The 24,491-nt window shown below is 44.9% G+C and overlaps 1 protein-coding gene across 11 annotated transcripts in view; it reads left to right on the top strand.

Moving 5' to 3' along the window:
• The window catches only part of NIN (ninein), a 123,131-nt gene that overhangs the window by 12,075 nt on the left and 86,565 nt on the right, over positions 1 to 24,491 (top strand). For all 11 annotated transcript variants that reach the window (XM_030562841.1, XM_030562844.1, XM_030562850.1 and 8 more), the window contains 2 exons: positions 617 to 823; positions 12,935 to 13,016. In XM_030562841.1, the coding sequence (XP_030418701.1) occupies positions 638 to 823; positions 12,935 to 13,016 (268 nt within the window). In that variant the 5' untranslated portion in view covers positions 617 to 637. The remainder of the gene's footprint in view (positions 1 to 616; positions 824 to 12,934; positions 13,017 to 24,491) is intronic.

Here is a 24,491-nt window from a genome sequence, read left to right as displayed (position 1 = left end):
TTTTTCTTACTTTTTCACCCCTTTTCAATTATCTCTGAGAAAGAAGTAACTCATCACCACCTTGATGGATTCAGAATCCCAGAAGAAATCACCCGATCAAGAAATCCGAGGACCTGATTAGTTTTTCCTAAATCTTTGCTAGAATCAGGGAGCTCTCTCTGTTTTCACCCAGTTCAAAATAATAGGGAGAGTGAGTGGTAATAGCTGACTTGTGATTGTCTAAAGGTCTTTGTGTTTTTCTTTCAGCATCCACCTCTATTGATGCAGATTGAGTGTTGCTACAGGTAACATGCGTGGGTGAGAGAAAGCTCTTCTCTGTTGCTGGGCTGTGGAATTCAGTAAAGCCAAGATGTATTAGAGCTCCTGAAAAATCCTCAGCGCAGAGGCCCAGAGCCATCCAAGTAGCATATTCTTTTGCCCAGTAGAGGCAGTTGATTGTTTCTTCTCTCTGGCATTTTAGCCTGGCTTCAGGTCAGCGCTTGGATTGCTACACTTCTCACTCGGAACTGCTGGTGAAACTGTTTACTGTGCAGTTGCCTGCATCACTCAGTGTGCAAAAGCATGTCCGGTAAAGCCCTTCACCAGTGTAACATCCAATGTCTCTTCCTCCCGGCAGGTCAGCGTGGTGGGTGATGGGATGGATGAAGCCGAGCAGGACCAGTATGAAGCCCGTCTCAAGGAGCTCTTTGACAGCTTTGACAGCACGGGCACTGGATCCCTTGGGCAGGAGGAGCTGACCGATCTGTGTCACGTGTTACATCTGGAGGAAGTGGCTCCTGGAGCGCTGCAACAGACACTTCTGCAAGGCAACCTTCTTGGCAGGGTAAGGCCAACTGACTATGGAGGGAGTAAGTGCCCCTGCTAAAGCCAACAAGCACATCCTACCTCATGTAACTGTCTAGCAAAGGGGCATAATGAAAAGTGTGGCATGCCCTGATTGTTGCATCTCAGTGGGAGCACATGGGAACTTTTGGTTATTTAATTCAGAATCCCGGTTGTTACTGTAAATTAACGACTTCTGTGACTTCTTGCAAGGAAAGAGGCAAAAAGAGTACTAGTCAAAGCTGCTTTTCCCTGCACACTGTATTTTGCAGGGCTTCTCTCAGTGCTCCCTGTTCTAGGCCAATGCCTGACCTAGGCCGTTTCTAGGCTAAGGAAACCCACAATAGGGTAACTAGTTTCACTGGCACCAAACCCTAACACAGATGTGGTGCACCAGGGCACAGCAGGGCTTGCACTGGTGTGTTACCCAACCGAGGGGCACCAATGCAGCGTATGCACATGAGGGGTTTATGAAGATGTAACCGTGCTGATGTTGCTAGGTGAAAGGAGGAGGCTGCTTATCTCCTCTGCTGTAAAAGGTAATGACTCTTATACAGTGACGCCTCTCCTCGGGGTGCTTGGAAGCAGAAGTCAAGAGTGACTCAATTCTGGCATCTACTGTAAGAAAATAGCCTTCTTTTCCCTATGGCTTTCACTTGAGCTGAAACAAATGCACAGTGCAGTTGCTGAAGGAGGAATTAGTGACAATGAGGAAGAAAACTATTTAAGGATGCATTTCTCAAGACCTTAAGGAAGTCAGTCACACCGAGTCTTTGGGCCAGAGTCACTTCCTTTCCAATCCAGAGCGGAGTGACTTCTGCTTCAACTTTAGCATTCAGCTAATGGGGTTTGTTTACACACAAACTGCCTTTAACTCGGATGTTGCCCTGATTTAATTAAACTGGTGCAGCTTTGTCTGGTGCACTCTTACACTCGTTTAAAACTGTTTTCATCCCATGTAAGATAGTGCATCGATTTAGCTTATGCCTGTTTAAATAACCAATATAAACCAGACTTAAACTGATGTAAGTGTGTCCACATGCATAAAGTTGCACCAGTAAAACTTAATTGGGGTGACATCAACACGTCTAGTTAAATGAGTGCAACATTTAGACCGGCCCTTATGACACTCTGTCCAAATATACTCCTGGCAGCAGGCTTGGAAATGGGCCATCGTTTCTACAGGTGTTCATTAACTTTCCATGCAAGTGATCTGGCTTTGTTTCAGTTTTGATACTGTTTGTATTTAAAGTATTTTCCCTTTATTTCTTCCATGGGGTGGTGGTAAGAAGAAATCCTGTGAATTTGTGCTCCAGTGGCCTTCCAGATAGCGGGGAAGGGGTGTTCAGTCTTTGTCTAATGGCCTCAATTATTATAGAATTCTTAAAACTGAGGCTAGTTTCAGACATGACTTTGAACTTTTACATTTACGGTCCGCTCTATCCTCCCACTCTACAGAGAGCATGGGATTTCCTCAAATGTAACCAGAACACACTGCTGTGACTCCTGAGCAGGAGGATTATGTGGAGCTGCAGCTGTGAATTGTTGGCCACTGTTGAGCTTCCCTCTTGCTAGCTCACAGAACCTGTGTACGGTGATACTGTGTACCAGATCTGGTACCAGCTTGTCTGGATAACGGTGGTGCAAGTGAATGCACCTGTTTTTAAAGCAGCATTACGGTGTGATGTTTGCTTTATAGACTTCAAGATCAGCCTGTTGCTCAGTGTGAACCAGGTGCATCATGAGACTTAAAACAAATGTCACATGTTGCTGGGCTGTATGTACAAGAGGCCTGCCCCTGAAAATGAAGAGCTTTGGAGCGGAAAGCCTTTGTTTCGTAAAACTCCTTAAAATCAGGAAAACAGAGGAAGCTCGGGGAAAGTTTCCTCTGCTTCAGACTAGGGCAAGTGCAATAATTTGACGTGTGAATTTCTCACCAAACCTAATCTCCCCTCGGACAAAATAACTTTGTAAAAAAGAAACTTCCTTCCCCTTGGGCTGAGATTCTCTTGCTGATGGGACTTGCTGGCAGGGAAGCATTAATGGATACAAGAGGAGACTTCTGACCTTTCCAAATAGCAGCATGGCATTTGCTTGAGTACTAGTTACTTACTTTCCACCCCAGCTCCAACTTTTTCCGTTCAGACGTGATCATCCGGCTTCGCTGCGGAACATGAGAGCAGATGGGCGGAGGGCAGGGAATAAGGGGTGCCTCAAAAGCCTGGTTGCTTGAATTTTGCCAGGGAATAAAGCTAGAACAAAGTCCCTTGTCAGATGCCCACTTGGAGAGGAACAGGGACAAGGTAAAAAGGAAACGCTCAGCCTAAAGAAAATAAGAGGTTGCTATTTAAGAATGTCATGAGGACTGAATCAGTCTTGCATAGTTATCTCAACGTGCTTAATCTCCTAAAGATTTCCTGGGGCGATGAAGATGGTTTCGGGGATGGTTTTTGGCTTTGGGAAAAGTTCTGTTATAGTCTCGTGTCTTAGTGAGAGTTCTCATAATCTGTCTTCAGCCTCTCCTCACGCCTCCCTGCTTACCCCACTTGCTAGTGGCACCAATGGTCCATGCCTGAGTATGAACCTGATTTAATGGTTATCAAATCCTAGGGAGGTTGTCAAGAGAATGGCAGTAAACACGCTGCTCCCTAATGGAGGCCTGTTCTATCAGCACCAATCTAGTTCCTACAGATGGTTCCTCTCCACACTGAGTGGCTTTTGTTTTGTGTATTTAAAAAGCAACCTTGTTTTAAAGGACACTTGTGTGGTGGGGGAGAAATGAACCGACATGTTTAAGCAGTTGCAACTTGGCAAGTCATGTGCAAGCTTTTGTATGTGATGTTTGCCTATGAATAATGAATACACGAAGTCGCGGCATGTAGTATGGTATTTGCCCAGTGCCTCGGTGATGAAAGTTTTATATAGCAGTGCATACAACAAACACTGCTTCTGATGTACTTGGTGGTTATCTGGAGTCATGTCGGTTTGAATTAAGCTAACATACTACTTTCTGTGCATAAGACTCTAACGATTAACCAATCCACTCTACCTTCCCGGTATGTCTTGGTTATAGAAATCCGATAGTTTGTCTTGCAGTAGGACTAACCCAGCTCTCACTGTCCTTTCTTATCTCCATTGTGTACTAAGGCAGTGCTCAAAATAACCCTTCAGATTCCTCTGTGGGGTGCATTTCATTGTGCCTTTTGAAATACAGTAGCCAAGGTGCTTGTAGATTTCCATCTATTTTCTGGACTATAACAGTTAACTATGGTTCCTGCATCATAAATACACAGTAGGGCTCAGTAGGGAATAAAAAAAATTAGTGTTTAGTGTGACTTTTGCATCAGCTGTGCTTCTAGTTCAGCCAGAGTGAAAGTGTGCTAGGTGCCTCCCAAAACGAGGAGACGTGGTCCCTGCCTTAGGGTTGAAATGTGAGGCTACCCCATGTAGCCCTTGGAATGTATTTTACCTATTTCCTTTCAGATGGCAGAAGCCTTATGCTGAACTGTAATCGCTGAGTGTTTGCTGCTTGTGAAGGATCCGTATAGCTTTTACAGCTATATAGGTCCATACAGCTCTCAATAGTGATTCCTTGCATCTAGTCTGTGTTTAATGCTGTCAGTAACTTTCCTCCAGGGCCTCAGTGATAAAACTAGCTCTTTAAGGGAACGTGTCTTTCGAATGATTTTCAACAAAAGGAGACAAAACCAAAGTTTCCATCCCAAGCATCTTAAGTTTAAAGAACTACCAAAGAGAGTCTGTTTCTGGTAGAGCTCTATGCTGTTCCTTCATGCTGTATAAAGACAGCCTCCTAACTCTTTCCTGCTGATCCTGACTTCTCTTTGATGGGAGGACTTTTGTATTGGGAGGACTGGGCTGGTTCTGTCGCAGGAGGTTAAAACTTCTTGCTGTCCCAGCCCGTTTCTGGAGAGTATTGAGGCTCAGGCAGTCCAAGTATCCAGCACATTATAGAGACACATATGAAGCAGCATACAGCTTACACTGTGCCTATACCTAGTGGAGATGGGTGGGCGGCCTGGCCTGGTCTAAACTGGGTTTCGTAGCCACTGAGGTCGATACACCCATGCAACCCTTAATGCTGATGTGCTGTACCAGTGTAAACTATACCTGGATTTAATGCAGATTGACTCCTGTAGTGATACCAGTGGCTAAAACTCTAGTGTAGACAAGGCTGAAGACTCCCTTGTGGCCTTCTTCAGGAGGGGCTGGCAGAGGTCAGGTTTCAGACAGATACGCCTAATGTAAAAAGCAAACAGGCAAACATGCACAGAGAGCACCTGTTCCATTTGTTTTCCTTTTGCAGCTCATCTTTAAAGGGCTGCCTGCTGCCTCCCTGAAATCTCTTAGCAAAGCCTACCATAATGATATTCTGTATATCTCTTCCATTCTGTCATTTTTTGTGTGTGCATATAAAATAGGCTGTTTAAGAATTCATCTATTCCCCGTTTATTCTCCACCTGAAGTCACTCTCTGGCTGTGACAGTATGGTCGGCTGCTGTGGGAATGAATTCACAAACAGAGGATTATGACTTCAAGTCGAGAATCTTCTATGAAGAACAAGGAAAGGGAAATATAAGAAGCTGATACCAGATTCTCTCATGGGAGAGGTAACTTGAAGAGTGTTGATTTGGATTGTATGGTGGCTAATAGTGAAAATGATGAATAGTGTTACACACACCCACACACCCAGTGCAGGGTCCCTTCTAGGCTTATATTGCTACGATTCTGTTTTTTCTTTCCAGTGCTAATAAGAGGGCTAGTTTATAGGAAGCTTCCTTCTGAAAATGGACCTCAGGATTTCTAAACACTGTCAGGAAAATGCTGCAACCTGCAGTTTAATTAGCTTGATTACCATGGGGAAACAGCCGTCCTATCTATGTACATATTGTCTTTTGATTTACTTGTACTTGGATAATTCTTCTCACTTGGGACAAGATACCTTATTCAGTGGGTGAATACAGTATAATTTAGTCTTTGTCTTCCTCTTCCTTGTGAGAACATGGTGAGTAGGTTGTGTGCATGGGATGAGACATCGCTAGGACCATTTTGCAAGGCTATCATAAATAGTGCACCAAACCCAACTCCCCCCCGCCGCGCTGCATCTCCCAGTAGCCTAAATCTGCTTAATTAAATAGTGGCAATAATTGTAGAGCCTGGGGACTGGGACCTTTCCTCCGTACCTGTTTATAGCAGCATCTAGCACAAGAGGACCCTGATCCTCATTTGGACCCCTGGGTTGCTAATGCCATACAGAACTAATGCTGTGTCATTACACTCCATTTTATTTCCTGTTTGTTGTGCCTTAGGAACTTTGTAATAAATGCTGTACCAGCAGCACCTACAAACTTGAGCGCTGCCGATTGCTAGATTCTGAAATGTCATTTGGGCTCCCTTTAATTCAGTCATCAAGAGCATTAAACTTTACATCCACTGTAACTATTTCATCCCAGGGCTCTCTTCCTTCTGTTCTGAAGGGGCTTAGGAGTTTTTTTTGATATTGAGTTTCTAAGACAGTTTTTCAGAAGTTGAGGTAAATGGAGCTGCAGTCGAACCTCAGAATTACAGAAACCTCGGGAATGGAGGTTGTTCGTAACTCTGAACAAAATGTTCTGGTTGGTCTTTCAAAAGTTTACAACTGAACATTGACTTAATACAGCGTTGAAACTTTACTATGCAGGAGAAAAATGCGGCTTTCTCTTGATTTTTGTAGTAGTTTGTTTAATGCAGTACTCTACTGTTGGTTTTTTTTTTCTGTTTCTTCTTCTGCCTGATTGTGTACTTCCATTTCCAAATGAGCTGTGTGGTTGACTGGTCAGTTCATGACTCTGAGGTTCTCCTGTATGTTCAATAGCTGTGCTAGTGTATTTGTACAGGCTTTGCTGTATTGCAGATTGTCTGATAGAACAGTATCTCCACTTGCATATCTTGACAAGCCTTTTCAAATCTCTGTGTCCTGTACCTCCATTGGCCTTTAAAAAAGGCTGGGAAATAAACGTGTCACTAAAGAAATAGCATGGTGACAGTAGCCATTGCTTGAGGATCTGTGGTGTAATGGGCCAACTAGTTTTTACAACTGTAACTTTGAGTTTGAGGTGCTGTCTGTCTGGGGGTCCCCTGGTCAGTTCTTTGAGTGTTCCTGTTTTACTTTTAGCGATTGCATTTAGCAAACTTAAATGATATTTTTTGTGAAAGACTCATACAAACCTAAGGTCTGTTTCATCGTTTTCTTTGGACAGCCAAGATCAAATGTGCAATATAAACAATAAGAATAATTCTTCCCGCTCTCCCCCCCAATCTTTGGTTTTAAAGATTTTTACTGTATGACAGAAGCAGGTTTAAAAAATGAACCAACCCTCACATGTTCACTCTTTCAGTTGACTGTGTCCCTCTAGCAATTAAATCTTCGTGTTCAGAGAACACAGGCCAAATTCTTTTCCTCATGGGAGGCCTCCCAGGCCTTTTCCAGTGTGATGACTTGACTTGTATTTTTGTTGTCATTTCCTTCAGAGTCTCAATTTTGGGCAGGGCACCTGTAAGTTCTCTCAAGTTCCCTGGGATTCTTGTTTCACTGCTAAACTTGCAGTGATGTATATTGTAGGGCTAATTATTTGCATTTTTAATCCCATTGCACAGCTGATTGCAATGTTAATTTTTTAAGACGACTATCAGCTTCTTCCCTGAAGACTAATCTCCTTTAGATTCAACTTGAAGCGGTCATGGTGAAATTGCTTCATGTGGTAAAAATGAGCCATCTGTCCTGTGTGCAGCTGTTTGGCTAGAGTTAAACACCAAGGGAAATGTGCTGGTTCTACTCTCCTCCCTCCCTGCACTCTCCTTCCCCTTCCTTAACACTGCCTGTAAAATTCATTCAATTGCATAGCAAGTTCTGACTTGGCAGGAAATATCTCTTCGAGCCTTTAGCATTGATATGTGGTGCAGCAGCTTCCTTCAAAACAATGAGCACTCTGTTAGGTGAGAACAATATAGTAATATTCCCCCCCCCTACGCGTGCGCGCACACACACACACACACACAAAATACATATCTACTGTTGAGTACTTAAGGGGTTATTCTTTGCCTCGCTGCTAAGAGAGGTATCTAAATAATTCCCACTAGTTATTGGTTGCAAAGAATCCTGTGGCACCTTATAGACTAACAGACGTTTTGGAGCATGAGCTTTCGTGGGTGAATACCCACTTCCTCAGATGCATGTAATGGAACATTACATTAATGTTTCCATTACATGCATCTGAGGAAGTGGGTATTCACCCACGAAAAGCTCATGCTCCAAAACGTCTGTTAGTCTATAAGGTGCCACAGGATTCTTTGCTGCTTTTACAGATCCAGACTAACACGGCTACCCTCTGATAGTTATTGGTTGTATCCCTCACACACTGATGAGAGAACAGACAACCCCCCCCTTTTTTTTACTTCTTGCTCATCGCACATAAATTGTCACCAGCAATTTACAAGTAGTTGGTTTGTTCCATATAGTACAGTAGGAATAATCCACTAACTAAATTAAGCAGCAAGCCCTTGTGAGTGATGCTTAGAAGTCATGTCTAATAGTATTTTAACACCTTTCTCAACCACTCATTAACTAAAGTAGATTATATGTAATTTACACCCCTGAATTTGCCCACTTGGCTTTAGTCAGCCCTTGGGTGCACTGGTTGGTTGATAACTTTGGCAGTCAGCTGGCTACATCTTTTTGGGTGCTAAGGGTCTTAAGCACTGATGCTTCGGGCAAAGCGAGTTAGTAGCTCTGACTGCTAGGACTTGCCTCTCCATCGCACAGCGCTTCACATCATTCTCTGATTGGAGAGAAAATGACAAGGAATGTGGTGGGTGGGGGATGTGAAACAAGACCAAGTGATTCCTTCAACCCTGTTCACAGCCCCAGCTATACTGGGCCGTTGATTTAATGCTGCCAGCTGTCAGCAGTAGGGCCTCTGAACTGGTGCTGAAAATGGTTTAACTGCTAATACATTCAGCCCTGACTTAGAGTACCTCGTTGTTCTTATGGGGCCAGTTTCCTAGTGCTGAATCTGAAGCCTCACCTCTTCTCCTGCCCTGCAAACACATCCTAGAGAAGATGATGCAGAGGGGAACTGTTAATCTAACTCCTTCATCTTTTATTCATGCTCATTTAGTTTAAATGTCAAGGTTTTTTTTTTAATCAGGCAAATTCTCCCATCCCTGTAAACTGCCCTTTGAAGTACACCAGCATTTTGAAATATACGTCGAATGCATGGCAGCAATTAGTATTCAGATGAAGTCCTCTCTAACAAGTTTCTTTACAGAACATGTATCTAACTCTGTTTAATTACTACTTGTGCATATGTTTAAAAATCTAGTGGTGATTTGCATAGCTTGAATGGTTGAGTCCAGAATTCATTTATGCTAGCAGACGAGTGGCAGAGCAGATTCTTTTCCTTAGCAGCAGTGTGCATGTACAGCAATCTGCATAGTGTTACTCTTGCATAGCTGTCTGAATGCTCTGTGATCTGCCCTGGGATAAGGAGAAATCTCTCTCTCTGGCCTTGTCATTCACTGCTAATAAAGGTGCAGGATTTTTTAACCTCTGTGTAACTAACATGTGTCAGCTGTCCTGAGGTTAAAAACAGTGCGAACAAGGCTCTGTAGTTTTTACTTCAGTGGAGCTAGATGGGGGGGGGGGTAGTGTTGACTTCAGCTAGTTTACCTCATGGTTTAAACTAAAGTGCTTCATCTTCACTATTTACCTCAGGACAGGTCATGTGTTTAGGTTAACCCAAGGTAAAAAACGCACCCCTTTTGTCAGGAAAGACGGTTTGTCTGGTTAGGTAGGTGTGTTAACACTGTACGACTGTGTACAAAGCTATAATTCATTCTCTGGACAGTCCCACCAGTGGCAGTTATCAGCTTGGTCCTGTATACTAGAGCTTTCACCACTGGTGCACTTGCACCACTAGTGTATTTATGGCCCTCAAATCTGCTAGTGTAGACAAGGCCTCGGCAGTTAGTGCCACTAGCACAGGATATTTTCAGGAAGTAATAAAAAATAAACCAAATCTTGTTCAACGCTGAGAATTCTATTCCAATTCATCTGGCTGAAAGGGAAATCCCCGAGGTTAGCTCTGGCTTGCAACTGAGCGACGTTGAATAGCTTCACCCCTTGTCCTGGCATTTTCTTTTTCTGGCTCGCTGTGCAAGCTGGAGGCAGCTGTACGGCCTGGGTATCTGGAATTGTTGGTATTCAGAAATACACTTCTACATATGAGGCTGTGTCCCTGCCACATTGCTGTTAATGGCAGTAAAGCAACAGTGCTTCTAACAGGCGCTGCAGAAAGGCCAGGGTGACAGAAATGCATGGATTCAAATCTCTTGTGGGGATCTGTCCTTCCTCGTCTTGTTTTACCATATTTAAAACCCAAGACTTCTAGTCCTGTAGATGACCTTGAAAGTATAAACTAGTGCACTGCTGTTTCAGTCTGTCAGGATGCAGGCTCAAGACACTAGTGCCAAAAGGTGTGAAATTCCCCTGTTCATTTCAGTGGGTGTTCTGAAGCTTAAAATTACGGCTGTTTATAAACATTTCTATGTCACTCGTCACCATATGGTGACTATTTCACTGTGGACCATCAAACCAGAAATCTCCAGCTAACGAAATGTTCACTCACTCAAACGTTTCACAAAACAGCTTAGCAAGAAACTTAAAACTAATCTGGTCAGAGTACTCGAACACACCTTGGCCTGCACTGTCCAGGGGACTGGACAGGTCTCTTCTAGCTAACTCTTTGTAAGTCATCATTATGCATGTAGTTCAGTGTTCGAATTCTTTCCTTCACTGGGTAACTGAGCTGCTTTCTGGCATTCTCAGGAGTCAATGTGAAAGGGGAGTCTGTCATTGCCACCAGCTATCCCCCATGGTGAGGGTGGTGAGTTTTCTGTGAATCGTGGGTGACTGGGAGCAGGTCTCCTTTTGGGGTGGTGCAGGAGCAGTGGTAGTACTTCAGGCTTGGTTAAGCGGTGTGCTCTGAAAAAGCTCAGAACTGTTCCAAAATGCAGCAGTGGCTTGCTTAGCAACACCAACCTCTGGGATCACATCAGCTCAGTGTTCTGCTCCCTGCTCTAGCTCCTCGGTGAACACAGCATCCAACTGTACATCCCAGCCCTGGTATCTGAGCCCTCCATGGCATTGGACCCAGGTATTTGAGATCCTCACCTTTCCCACTAGTAGCTCTGTGTTTCACTGGAACTGTCACTCAGCTGGCAAGGGGAGGCCTCCTTCAGGAGGAGAGACCGTAAGTCTTGCCACTTTCAGAGCTCAGTGGAAAGTGTTCAGCTAGTGCTTGGCGCTGGAGCTCAGTGACTAGCTGTAAAAGCAGCAAAGAATCCTGTGGCACCTTATAGACTAACAGATGTTTTGGAGCATGAGCTTTCGTGGGTGAATACCCACTTCGTCAGATGCAAGTGACTAGCTGATACTTTTTCGTTCAGTGACTGGCCCCAAAAATAGGGGGTGGGGGAGAAATGAATTTTGAAACAAAACTGACTTTTTTTTTTCCTTGCCAAAATGGAACTTTTGTTTGGGTCAATTTGAAATGAAATGTTGATTTGAAACAGACCATTCTGATGTTTCCAATACCCTCAGTTTTTTGGCCAAAATATGCAATTCTTTCACTGATGTTACTAGTCACCTAAACAATTTTGCCAGCTCTGCTTCGCTTCACTTCCCCTCAGTGTGTTGACACTCAGAGAAACACCCTACAAATAACCCAGGCTGTCTATCTTAGGCTACGTCTACACTACAGCATAAAATCAAAATTACTAAAACCGGTTTTATAAAACCGATATTATAAAATCGATTTTATGCATCCACATTAGGGCACATTAATTCGGTGGTGTGTGTCCATGGTCGTAGTCTACCATCGATTTCCGGAGCGGTGCACTCTGGGTAGCTACATTAAAGGAATGAGACCAATAATTTCGATTTCGGTCCACACTGACCCTAAATCGATATAGTAATATTGATTTTAGGGTTACTCCTCTTGTTGGAGAGGAGTACAAAATCGATTTTAAGAGCCCTTAAAATCGATTTAAAGTGCCTTGTAGTGTGGATGGGTACAGAGTTAAATCGATTTAACGCTGTTTAAATCGATTTAACTGTGTAGTGTGGACCAGGCATTAGACTGGGAAGGAAGAGAAAAAGATTGTAGCATTTTCTCACACTAAGGCTATGTCTACACTGGCAATTGAATAACAACAACTTTTGTCTTTCAGAGGGGTTAACCCCCCCACCCAAAAGAAAAAGACACAAGTTTTCCTGTGACAAGTGCCAGTGTTGACAGTGCGTTGTCGGAAGCGGCGCTCTCCTGCTGACAATGCAAACACCACTCATTGGGTGTGGAAGTTGTTTGTCGGCAGGAGCGCCAACAAACACCGGCTACACTGAATGACTTCTAGCGGCATGGCTGAAGTGACATAGCCATGTTGCTAAAAGCTGTGTTGTGTAGACACTACACTTCAAGAACAAAGAGAAATGAAGCTGCTGTACCAGCTACTGAGAAGTGACTGAGTTGGGCAAGGTGCTGAGGTAGAGGTTATATCTAAAGACTCTCTGTGGGGCTAATCTAGCAGGCAGTGTTGGTGCTCTGACACTGCCCTATGCCTTATGTTGTGAAAGATCCTCTGGGGGTCACTGATCTGCAAGCGGTTTGGTAGGAAGCACCATTATGATCCCTGGTCCACAGAAGAATCCACCTGATGCATCAAAATGGTTTTCCTGTAACACAGCTGTACTCTAGGCATTGTTTGTCATTCACATAAGTAAGGGATGTTCTCTTCATGTTCTCTGCGTCCCTCCTTTTTGTATCCCAGAGCTCAATAATCAAAGTTGACTCATTTTGAGACATTTGCAATAGGTTTTGGGTTTAAACAAATCTGTGCATTCAAAGACAAGGCCTGGGAATGTATGGAGCGCTATCTGCTTAAACAGACTGCCTTGAGTGAGTCATGCAGTATCACTTCAGACTTTTACCCAGGATTTCCTTGCCTATGTTAAGGGCTCTGTGTTGGCTGAATTATTTATCTGTTTCTCTCTTTCAAGGTCCACTTTGAGCAGTTTAAAGAAGCGCTGATCCTTATCTTATCCCGAACCTTATCGAACGAGGACGACTTTCAAGAACCAGGTAATGTTTCTCTGAATGTGCTTGAAGAATCCTTTTCTGTGCTTGAGAAGAGAGGACCCCAGCAGCATTTATACAGGGACGTGGCTACAAGTGCTGGGGCTGACTGAAACAGAGGCTTTTCTCGTGTTCCTTTGGCAGAACTTTCCTTTGAAGAACCTCCTGGAAGTGGGGCAGGGGAGAATTCTGATCGATGGTAGAAAATGTTTGGTTTTATGCACGTTTTATTGGGCTCACCGTGGTCTAGATGCCTGGATAGGCATGAGAAATTCTGGAATCCCTGTGTCTCAGAACTCAGCAAGAAATGTTGGGCTGGAAGGGACTGTGAGGTCATCTAGTCCTGCCCACTGTGCTGAGCCAGGACCAAGTCTGCGTATACCACCCCTGACAGGTGTTTGTCTAACCTCTTCTTAGAAACCTCCACGGATGGGGTTACCACAACCTCCCTTAGTAACCTATTGTATTGTATATGCCCCAGTGTGTTAGGAGCCTCATACAAACAAGTTCAGCTACGGATTCATCAGTTTGTCTGTTAAATTAAGATGGGCCTTCCAAACTCCTGAACTTTGGAGAAATACTGACATTGGTTTTGGGTGATGGTGTGATAACTAGTAAACACTGGGTGAAAAGAGATCTGCACGGCTGTGTACTGCCATCTTCTCCTTTTAGTGAAGCCGGAGTAGACGGCAAAGTTACTCCATTTAATAAGTTAGGGAGAAAGGATGGTCATATGGTGTAGGCGCTGGACTAGGACTTGGGAGATATGGATCAAAGTCACTTAATGTGTCTCTGGTTCAGTTTCCCAGTTATGGAATGGGGATGATGCTGCTTTTTCCCCCCTCATTTCTGTCTCTTCTATTTAGATAGTGAGCTCTTCAGGGCAGGGACTGGGTCTTGTTACCTAGCACAGTGGGGCTGTGATCTTAATTTCAGCCTCTACAGGCTACTGTAATATCGACACTGATAATTTGAGATTTTTATAATGGAATATAACAACCTAGCTAATTTCACACTGCAAATAGAGGCACTTCAAGTCTGTGTCCCCTCCCCCCACCACAAACGGCAAGTCAGTTCCTTGCATCATTTGAGTGATCATAAAGATGGGTAGGGGAGGGAAAGAGGGATGGGTGGAGAATACAGCCAGCACAAATGCTTGTTGGTGGTGAGCATGAAGATGGTGCACTTACGTGGGATGCCAGCATCTAATGACTCTATATCCTGTCTACTCCCTGCTGACCTTCACCAGGCGTTGTATAACTTCAGTGTGATAAATGCTGGGTTCGTTGTCTAGTTCTTCTCAGGAGCCTGAAAGGAAGTGACCAGGTGTGCCCTGAAAAGCTGAGATGAATTTTTAAATGAACAAGAAAAATTGTCACGCTCTATAGTCTGAGCTGATTCTGCTCCTACCTTCTACACCTTATGTTAGAAATTATATCATGAGGATTAGGCCCATGATCTTGGCTTGCTCGATGATTGTTCTGCATGGTCTGATTGCAGGGTCAAGTGTGCAAACCCTGATTGCAGCTCCATATGGTGGTTTGTAGCTGTGCACGTCGCTGGTGCAGAGAAATGGATCTCTGTTCCACACAGGAGTGTTGCTAGTTGTAGTGTCTGAGTAATTAATCTAGTGAACGCAAGAAAGGAATCCCAGCAATGCAGACTTGGCTTAATGCTTTCTGAAGAAAACCTGTTCTGTGTAACAAGTTGTAATATGCTATTTATTTCTTAAATGGCACTTTCTGAGTGACAGAAATATGACTAGCTTTCAGTTTGTGTCCTCTTAGTTTGAAGGAAGGCTTCTGTTACTGCTACTAGCTCTGAGTATAACAATCAGCTTGTCAGGGCAGCGGTCATTGCTAGCTAGGTTCTGGTGGGAGCTGGGTATCTCCCATACGTTAAGGCAGTAGTTTGAATCCCTTGCATTTTCCTTTTGAAAGATGTAAAAAATGTGTAGGGAGCCCTGTTAGTTTCCTAGCATTGCAGTGGCACAGTGGCTTGTTCAATTGTAATTGCAAACCCACATCTCTTTGGACAATTTCTTTCCCTGAGATTCAGTTGCTACAAGTTCGTTGTGGCACAGAAGATGTGGGACCAACAGACAGCTCCTGGGTGACTTGCTTCCTAGGCTGTGGTACAGGTGGCAGTTTCAGTCCTGGAATGGAATATGCGCTCTTAATTTTTCCTTAACTCCTTGTGGCTGGCTAAAGAGCAGCATCACAGGCCTGGTGAAGACTCATTCCTCCTTTCCCGTAAAGCTAGTGCCCCAGTCTAGTGGTAGGTGGGAGGGAGATGAGGTGGAAAATGGTAACTGGCAATACAAGATGAGAAAATCCAGGATCCTACTCGGTGAGCTGGGAAGTTTGGAGCCTCTGGGGAAGAACCAGCAGACTGTGAGAGAAGACACCTATCCCTGTGTAAGGGGGTATTCGTTCCCTAGTGAACTTAAAAATCTGCCCATTTCGAGGGTAAGCTTGGGGCATTATCCCTTACAAAATCTCTGCAAACAACGTCAACAACGAGACAGGCCAGGATAGAGCATCTAAAGGCTGAAAGACTGGGAGAAATCCAGAGCAGCCATCTTTGGGAGCTGTGCAGAGCCCTGCTGTGAGAGTGCTAGGGCCCAGCGACTCTCAAGGGAATTCTGTCTGAAACTGAAGCAAACATGAGGTGTCCAGGCTGCTACTGTATTTCCAGTTACTAAGTTTGACAACTCAGGTCCCAGATGACCAATTTATTGACATCGAGGCCAAGTTAGTGGGACAGAGTGCTGACAGAACACTGAAGAGCTGAAGTCTTTCTGTCGCCTTCATTAAAGCAAATAACATGCTAAACAGACTGAAGATATTGGGGGCAGGGGGTCGGGAATTGGACTTAAAGCCATCAGAATAATTGGTCTGCGTGAGGGAAAACAACTGGACTGCTTTTCCAGCAGCTGAAAGTTCCAAAAATATGGCATTGAAACATAGCTGAAGGTCCAGTATGCCCTGAAATCTCACATAGGGCAAAAGAAATGCTGAGCATGCTACAGGAAGAAAACTCCTATTTAATGCAGCAGCTGTCCAAGATACCAGTATGACAACAGCAGGAAATGCAAAGAATATATGCCAGTTTTTAAAAAACAGAGAGCTCTGTTCTACCCAGTTCTCAGAGTGACTTGAGAGAATTCCTTTCTATAAGGAAAGTGTCTGTTTGAACCATCTGTTTTTCTCACCCAAGCTCCAGGTCAGTCATTTGGCACAAAGATTTCTGGACAAGCTAAGTAAAAGCCCTCAGAAATGAAGCTCTTTGGGGCTGACGAAACAGAGATGTAATGCGTCAGACTGCTCACTGCCTTTGGGTCTGTTAACCATTCCTCTCCTGTTTCTCCTTTCTTCGTTTCAGCCCATCATTTCAAGCTCTTGGCTAAGTAGGAAACGGATTATGGACCAGTGCTAGGTTTGTGGTGTTCATCCTCCCCAGAAAGTTGCATGGCTGAGAGGATCTTACTATTGTCAATGTCCAGACCTTTCTAGGATCAGGCGTGGGATCTGAGGAATGCTAAACATAATCTGGGGAGACCTCCTGGCTGTCTATCATAGAGTAAGATCTAAATGGTGACTTTATTTCCCCCCCACCCCCAGAGGCACTGAGCACCTGCAACTCCCCCTTGATTTCAGCTGGAGTTCTGGTGCCGAACAACTGACAATTGGGCCTTTTAGAATCTGTGGTTAGCATCTTCCTTTGTTATGTCACATCTGTATGTAAATCATGTAATCCGTTCCCTTCTGAGCAGGGGACAATGTGAAATCCAGGAAATAAGAGATGGCTTAACAAGGGGATAACTTTAAGTCCAGTAAAAATGCTCGATTCTTCTCCTAGACTTTAAATTTCTGATCGATAGTGAAGTGAAATTTTATACATATGCAGAGAATTGTGTGGTTTTGTCAAACAAACAACCCACCCCTCCCCGCCCCTCACACCCCCAAAAACAAAATCTTCCAAAGAACTGAGTGGAAAGCTGTTCTTGGCAGATGTATTTGTACAGTGAATGTGGAGAATCCCATGCCTGATAGCAAGGCACCATGCAACAAAAATTGTAACTTTTCTCTTAAAACTGGTGGATTTTCAGCTCAATTCTCTGAGCTCTTGAAATTGTTTAAAGGGTTGCTGCTGCCAGAGATGGCAGATCTTGAAACTGTACCAACAAGCTGGATGGTTCACATCATTTCATGATGCAAATCAGCCAGTCCCCTCTGAGCCGGGGAGGATAGCTGGTCTCTTGTAAGAGGATGAGGTTATTTGTTTAATTCCCTTCCAGCTCATCGGCATGGAGCTGTCATGGAGAGCACCGCAGGCCGTGCCTGTGCATGCTGATGAACTAAGACTCATTAGAATATCAAGGTTGGAAGGAACCTCAGGAGGTATCTAGTCCAACTCCCTGCTCAAAGCAGGACCAATCCCCAGACAGATTTTTGTCCCACATCCCCAAGTGGCCCCCTCAAGGATTAAACTCACAACCCTGGGTTTAGCAAGTCAATGCTCAAACAACTAAGCTTTCCCTTCCCTCCCCAATTTGGTGCTCTGTGTTCAGTAGTGGATCATCCAGCTAAGATGCTGAGGAACTTATTTTTTCAAAATAATGGTTATAGGAAGGGCTAAATTTTGGGTTGTGCCAATGAAAACGGTAACCACCCGAAGCACTAGGGGCATGAACGGCCGGCCATGGTACTCCAATAGAAGAGGGTAACTGGGGCCTGGCAAGCCCACCCCATTTGTGAGCTCACCTGTGGGAAGGCGAAGGAAATCTTATAAAACATTCCAGTCACTTCTAACAGATATTGTTGGGGGAAAGGTACCTAAAGGAAACAAACCACTCGGTAAGTCCAAACAAAAAGGCCTACTGGTGAGACCATGTCTGAATACCGATTTCCAGTCCCACACTTCTTGGACCAAAACTGGAGTGTTGCAAATCTGGCCTGACTGGTGAGCAGGATAGTGAGAGGATAGGCTATTCTGCCTATTGCCCCTTTTTAAGGGCCATGAAAAGGGGTGGGGGTGGAGAACAGACCGAGGAATTCCCAGACGGATGGGGAGGGCTGGCCAGCCTTCACTTCACTCCAGGGACTCTGTTCTTTGTGATCCTCAAGGACCATCATGTCACTGAAACAACCAGACCTCTGGGCACCAGTGGGGATACCTGACCATCACAGCTGCTCCAGTGAGGACCCACCCTGATACATGCAAGAGCCTACTGTTTACTGCCGTCTTGTGTGTTGCTTTCCATTATCTTCCTCCTGTTCTACTTCTCTTGGCTTTACTCCTGATCCCAAAGCCAGCTGTACCACATGGCAAGAACACAAGATGAGAGAGTCTGTCCTGCTCTGCCCAGCATGAGAGAGACCCATAAAGGAGAGGCATCAGCCAGGTCCAGTCTCAGACTGGAGAAGTGAGCCAGAGTTCAGAGTAACAGTGTTCGGTCAACCTGCCAGTCCATAGCATCCATCTATGACCAACTAACTGCCTTCTATGCTGAGAACATCAACAAAAGCTATTTTCCCCCAAGCCTCTCATCCCACACTTGTACTATCCTGTCTCTTCTCCCTCTTGTGTTGCTCTTGTCAAAGGCGGGGAAACTGACTCCTTTATAACTCAGGGTTAATTCTGCAGCTCAGTTCTTTCTTCCCCAGCAGGAAGGAGTGCTTGAGAAAATGAGATGGACATCCTCCCCCTGAAAAAGGAATTCTGATTGTGAAAGTTTTATATATAACATTCACTCCCAATTCCAGACTATCTTTTTTCCTTGTGTAACATGATCCATAAATTCCCAAACTTCGGCATGAATTTTCTAATGCATCTGTCATGGTACTAAGCAGGCCAAGGTCTCTGTACTGGAAACCCTGAACCACACTTACTTGTTGTATAATGACAGGGTCACGTGAACACCTTTAACTCTCTGGGCCCGTGTATGCCATCGAAATTGACACAACATAATTAGAGTAATTTGTCATCTGGATTTTGAATGTCATGAAATTAAAAAGGCTTATGTGTCAGCTAGGGAGTCCTATAGGCCTGGAAGGAATGTATATTTAATGCATTTTGACAAGCTGACAAAATGTAGAGGTGTTCACTTTTTCTTAAAATTTAGAGCAAAACTCCTGTCTCTAATATAGTATATGCTGTTGGTATCAGATTTTCAGCAAGTAGAGTAATTTCAGCACTGTCAGCCCCAAGCTTTCAAAAATCACCAGTCACACCCCCTAGAAATAATGAGATAAAAAAAAATTCATAGGTTTTCAGGCTGTAATTCTTCCTTATGTATTCTGCCCTTGTTCTTTTGTGAGCCTGTGTCCATGTGCCTGATAAGCTAACGCTGCTCTACATGAGGGCATAATTCAAATTGGGGGGCAGGATTGGTTCAGAAAGGGGCTTCAGGGAACTTCATTCTCGAACTCGAAGCTGGTCTCTGCTCAGGAGGGAATGATTCACTCCAGTTGACGCATAAAGCATAGCTTATCCCAACAGCTGTTGAATGCAGAGGAGGAATCAAGCTTGTGGTTGTGGGAACGCTTGTGTGCTCATAGCGAGCTTTCAATTTGGCAGGCAGCAAAGGAGCCAGTCAGCCCGTCTCGGCATTTTACTTGAGAAACCTGCACAAGTCTGAAACGATGTTAGAAGTAGGGAGGCCAGAAGAATCCAGCCTGTTGCTGTCACCCATATTGGCTTCCTGGTTATTGATTTCTGCTTCTGCTAAAAGATAACCAAGGGGGTCAGGAAGAGATGTTTGGGGAGTGCTCCCAGCATTTGGGACAGGATTTTGTTCAGGTTTTTCTCTTGGAGAAAAGCATGGGGTCAAGGAAACTACACCAGTTGATCTTGAGTAACAGAGGGAGCACTTGGTCCGGACACTTGGGTTGAAGCCATGAGTGAGTTTGCCGATTCGGAGACACGTTGGCGGTAGTGGAGGGGGTTGAATTTCCCCAGGAAAGGCAGGTAGTAGGACGGCCTGTGTGCTCGCTGGCGTAATGGAATTAGTGATGCTGCAGGGCTGTGTGTGTTTCACTGGAGAGGGGCAGATGGCAGTGGTAGCAGGTGGCTTCTGCCTTGAAGAGTGCCTTGCATGCACAAAGCCGAGGATGAGAAGGCTGTTCTCTAATGGGCTCCTACCGCGCCAGCGAGCTCACTTTGATCCAGCAGGAATCTCATGTAACGAAACTCCAAGGGCTTCGTTCTGATATGCCTGAATGTCTCGTCGGTGGCTTTTGTTCAGGTGCAGCCATTCTCCCTTCGGTGGGTTCTGCCTTACGGGGCACGGGGTGTCCTGGGTTCCTGCTGACTTCAGAGAAGCGACAGCGCTGGATCAGAGCTCTCTCCTGGGTAACGATGCGGCCAAAGGGGACGTGCCAGACTGCAATGTCGGAAGAGAAAGGAACAAGAATGGCCTCTTGCTGCATAAGCAGTTCCTGCAGAAGGAGCTGGCTGGGGACTTGGATGGGTTGGTGGGCGTGGGGAAGATTGCAGATCTCTTGTGTCACAGCAGCAGCTAGTCTGGTGAAATGTGCACTTTGGGGGGTTTTCCTCTCGGACATGGCAGCTTTCCTGGGAAGGATGTTGGATTGTGAATCACCTGGAAGCACATCTCTCAGGGAAGTGACCCACTCTGCTCCATTATTAAGCAGATGTAAAGCCTGGGGGTAGCCCTAATCCAAGTAAGCAGCTCCCCCTGCTCTGTTGAAAGTAGAGGAGGGTTCCCTGTACTTCCCCTTCCTCCGTGGCTGGTGCGAGGAGCGCTCCCTGTCCTGTTTGCAGTCTGTGTTTAACCCCTGGGGGTAGCAGCTGATGTTGTTGCAAGGAAAGACTCAGCTGGCTTCTGAGCCGTAGCATCAGCATCTCAGACTAAATGCACCAGTTGCCATCCAGAATTCCCACCTAGCTTGGAAGTGGCTGGTTGTCCAACCCTCTGGCCTGAAGTGCTGCATTAACTCCTGCCTAGAAAGCAAGAGGAGGATGTTGGCTGTGGAAGAGACAGAGGAAAAAGCGGAGAGTAGAGGGTTAAAGGATCCTAGGAGTCTGGCCTCCAGTGGCCACTCTGTCAGCCCACATTCTGCCACGGAGCAAGCGATTGTGGTTGAGAGATTTCAAAAGAGTGGTGTGTGTGAGAAAATAAATCTCTGGCAGAAAAATAGTAGCTGTGCTTCATCTACATTTCGACTCTTAAAACTCTTTGCCCTGGGCGTTGGGCTCCCATCCTGCACTGAGCCATCTGCGCACAGATCCGTAGTAACTTCAGGGGTTGCCGGTTAACATGGAGTCACTTACTGTCTCATGTTTAACCAAGCAGAATGCGTCTGTTTCTCTATATAGAATTGGAGGGAAAATTGGTGAAATCAGTCACGTGTGTAAAATTAATCAGGCTTTTTTTCTGTAGCAGCAAATAAGAAGTGGGGTTTTGTGTGTTAAAATCCTTGTTAGGAGCGGATTATCAGGATGGTGTTAAAGATTAAAAGAATGCCCTGAACAAATTAAAGACCAGCTTACTGCAGTACTCACATGCAGTTGACTGCTGCGTTTACTCATGACACACAGATATTGGAGAGAACAGAACTGATCACCTAATGCTGCCTCCCAAAAGGCGTATTGGGAATAGCTTACAAGCACTGTGAATGTTCCTGGCCATCGCGGGACACTCTCTGCTGGACATGTATAGTCTATTCCTGTTCCCTGGCTTTGCTTGTGCCCCAGTTCTGCAAGCTGATTCACATGGGAAATTTTCTGCAGTCGGGCGCCGTCCATGTGGGCCTGAGAGTGCCCATGCAATCGGCTTTCACAACTGGGGCCTTCAAACAGGCAATGATTCATTTATAGGAGGGACCTCGCATCTCCTAGAAAAGGGGTCTTGTGTCTTTAAAACTCCAGCAGCCTCTGCTCTGTCAGACAAAGGGCTCCAGCAGGCCTCAGTAGCTTGCTGTTTTGTGGCTGCACATTGCTAAGACTGAAGTGTGAAATAGGGCCTAAGAGGAGTTTAGATGATGCCTAGTATCTCTGGGGATTAGGATTTATTAGATTCTATCTCTCTAATGTGATTTATACGGTGGTAGGCTGTCTGGCTTTGTTAGCAGTGACAAGGAGTATTTGGTCTCTTTTTAAGGAATCTTGAGCAGCAAAGAAATTAATTTCCTCTTGAAATGACTGGCTTTCAGAGTAGTGGCATCCCTCGTTTTAAACTCCTTTTGTATGGTATCTGGCTTTTGATGCTCGGGCTAGGAAAGCGAAGTCTGTCCTTGATAGGGGAAAATTTGCCGCAAGGGTTGGAAGGACTGATTCCATATCATCTCTTCTCCTTACTCCAAAAGTGTGAGACTAGAGCATAGCTTTGAAGTACTCTGGTTCCAGGAGGTAGAAAATAAAGATTGGTGCTTGAACCATGGAGGCATTTACTCACCGAAACAGATAGCAGGAGATGTGGTAGATTCTCCATCACTTGTAGTTTTTACGTCAACAGTGGATGTCTCGCTTCAAACTGTTATTTCAATCCCAAGCTGTTGGGCTAAATGCTAAAGATTCCACACAGTGATGCCTGCCTGCGTTATACTGCAGGGCTGACTATATGATTATAATAGCCCCTTCTGGACTTGAATCTGGACATGTGCTAACATAAAGATCTGTCTGCCTGTCAAGTTTTATCCAAAAATTAATTGCAAGCTAGGAGTAGAAGGTTAGGCACTAGGTAAAGTTTTCCAAAGTGCGTTAGGCTCCTAAATCTCATGGAAAGTCAATGCATGCACCACCAACCCTCATTTGGTCTTCATTCAGCTTCTTCTTGGCAAGATGATAGCCGGAGGTTCCGTGGAAAGCAATGACTTGACCTGTCTCGCTGTTCACACCCTGGAATACCAGAGGCCAGGAAGAGCTTTTAATACCATTAGTCTTTCCAAAAACACCGAAGAGTATACATCATGCTAAAAAACTTCTAATACCCTTTTAATACCCTGTACCTTAATACCATCTGCATCGAGCACAACCTCATGTGCCTGCATTCACATATCATATTGATTTGAAAGTTTCTTTGCCATTTTATTGTGTGCTACACACAACATGGACCCAAGAAATCTATCCTGGCTGTAGTAATGTTCATAACTTAAGCTGGAACTAAGGTACGTACGTCAACTCAATTAAAAAACGGCACCAAAACAAGCTGTGCTTTGGATGCGCTGGTCACTTTCTTCAGCATTTTGCCAGCAAATGTATATACAAATTTTCCTGAATATGAATTTGAATTACATAAAAATATTGGTATGTTAAAAATAGCTCCCACTCCAGCTGCTGTAATTTGAATGCTTATAATTCTGAAATGACGAACAGTTGGCTGTGGAGTAGGGCAACTGGATAGTTGTTTGTAGAACTTCTTTGTATGCCCTCCTCTGAGAAGTAATGCCTGGGGGTTTTGGGTGAAACTTGAGGACTTTCACAGTAGCTGGGGATGCTTCCTGTTTGCAGGATAACACTATTCTTGGCTAAATAACTGTACTAGAACCACAGTGACTTTTAGTACTTCCTAACCCTGAAGCACCTTTATGTTGGGTCTGTTTTTGTTTTTTTTCATATTGGTGTTCTCACACCTTCATGCTAAGATGGGACTCCCCATCTGTCTGTGGATAGCCACAACAAACATGGCCACCTCCGCTTCTGATCCCACCCAGTTTAACCTTGGTCTCCTCCCACTTGGAGGTAGACTGTGCCCACACCACCACTAAAGATCTATACGTGGTGCTCAGAACAGCTGGGGAGATGTTGCGGCTCAGGCTGGAGTTTGAGCTCTGCAGCCTCAGGAGGGGGGTGGCCTTCAGAGGCCGAGCCACAGTGTCTACACTGCTGTTTTTAGTTCTGTAGCACAAACCCTGGGCTCTGAGACCCGCTGCTGCAGGCTGCCACTTTGCTGTGTAGATGTACCCTAAGAGGGACTCTTAACCGCATACCATATGGGGTTAGGCGGAAGGGGAGAAGTGTAGGGGACATGTTTGTAGGTACATAGATGTGGTGTTCAGAGGGTAGTAGACAGCCTGAATGCAGGGATTTCGAGGAGCACTGTATGGTGTAGAAATAACGGTGCATCAGTGATCATGCAAATCAGAAGCCTAAGACAACTGGAGTGCTGGGAATCCTATAAATGAGAAATGTATAGTTATGGGTCAGTACTTTTCCAGCATTCCCTCGGTTTTGATTGGCTGAGACAATTCCACTTCAGGATGATTAAATGCAGGGAAGGAAGCGGGGGGATTATGAAATCGCGTCACAACAATAAGGCTTCGTTCTAAGCAGTGTGCTGCACCAGCAGTGCAGTTAAGGTGCATAGATCATGGCATGTCATCTCTCACTCATCCTTACTTCTTAGGAATCAGAAATCGGGCTAGAAAGAAGCATTGGTCTGTCCCTGTCCTTCAGTAAAGTTTGCAGAACATCATTTTCCCTCGCAGTCTGGAGATGGAAATGTCCAGACACCTT

This window comes from Gopherus evgoodei, chromosome 4 (assembly GCF_007399415.2).
Source record: "Gopherus evgoodei ecotype Sinaloan lineage chromosome 4, rGopEvg1_v1.p, whole genome shotgun sequence".
In the NCBI taxonomy this organism is placed as follows: Eukaryota; Metazoa; Chordata; order Testudines; family Testudinidae; genus Gopherus; species Gopherus evgoodei.
The sequence above is the reverse complement of the archived record's forward strand: the minus strand, read 5'-3'. Positions and strand labels throughout refer to the sequence as shown.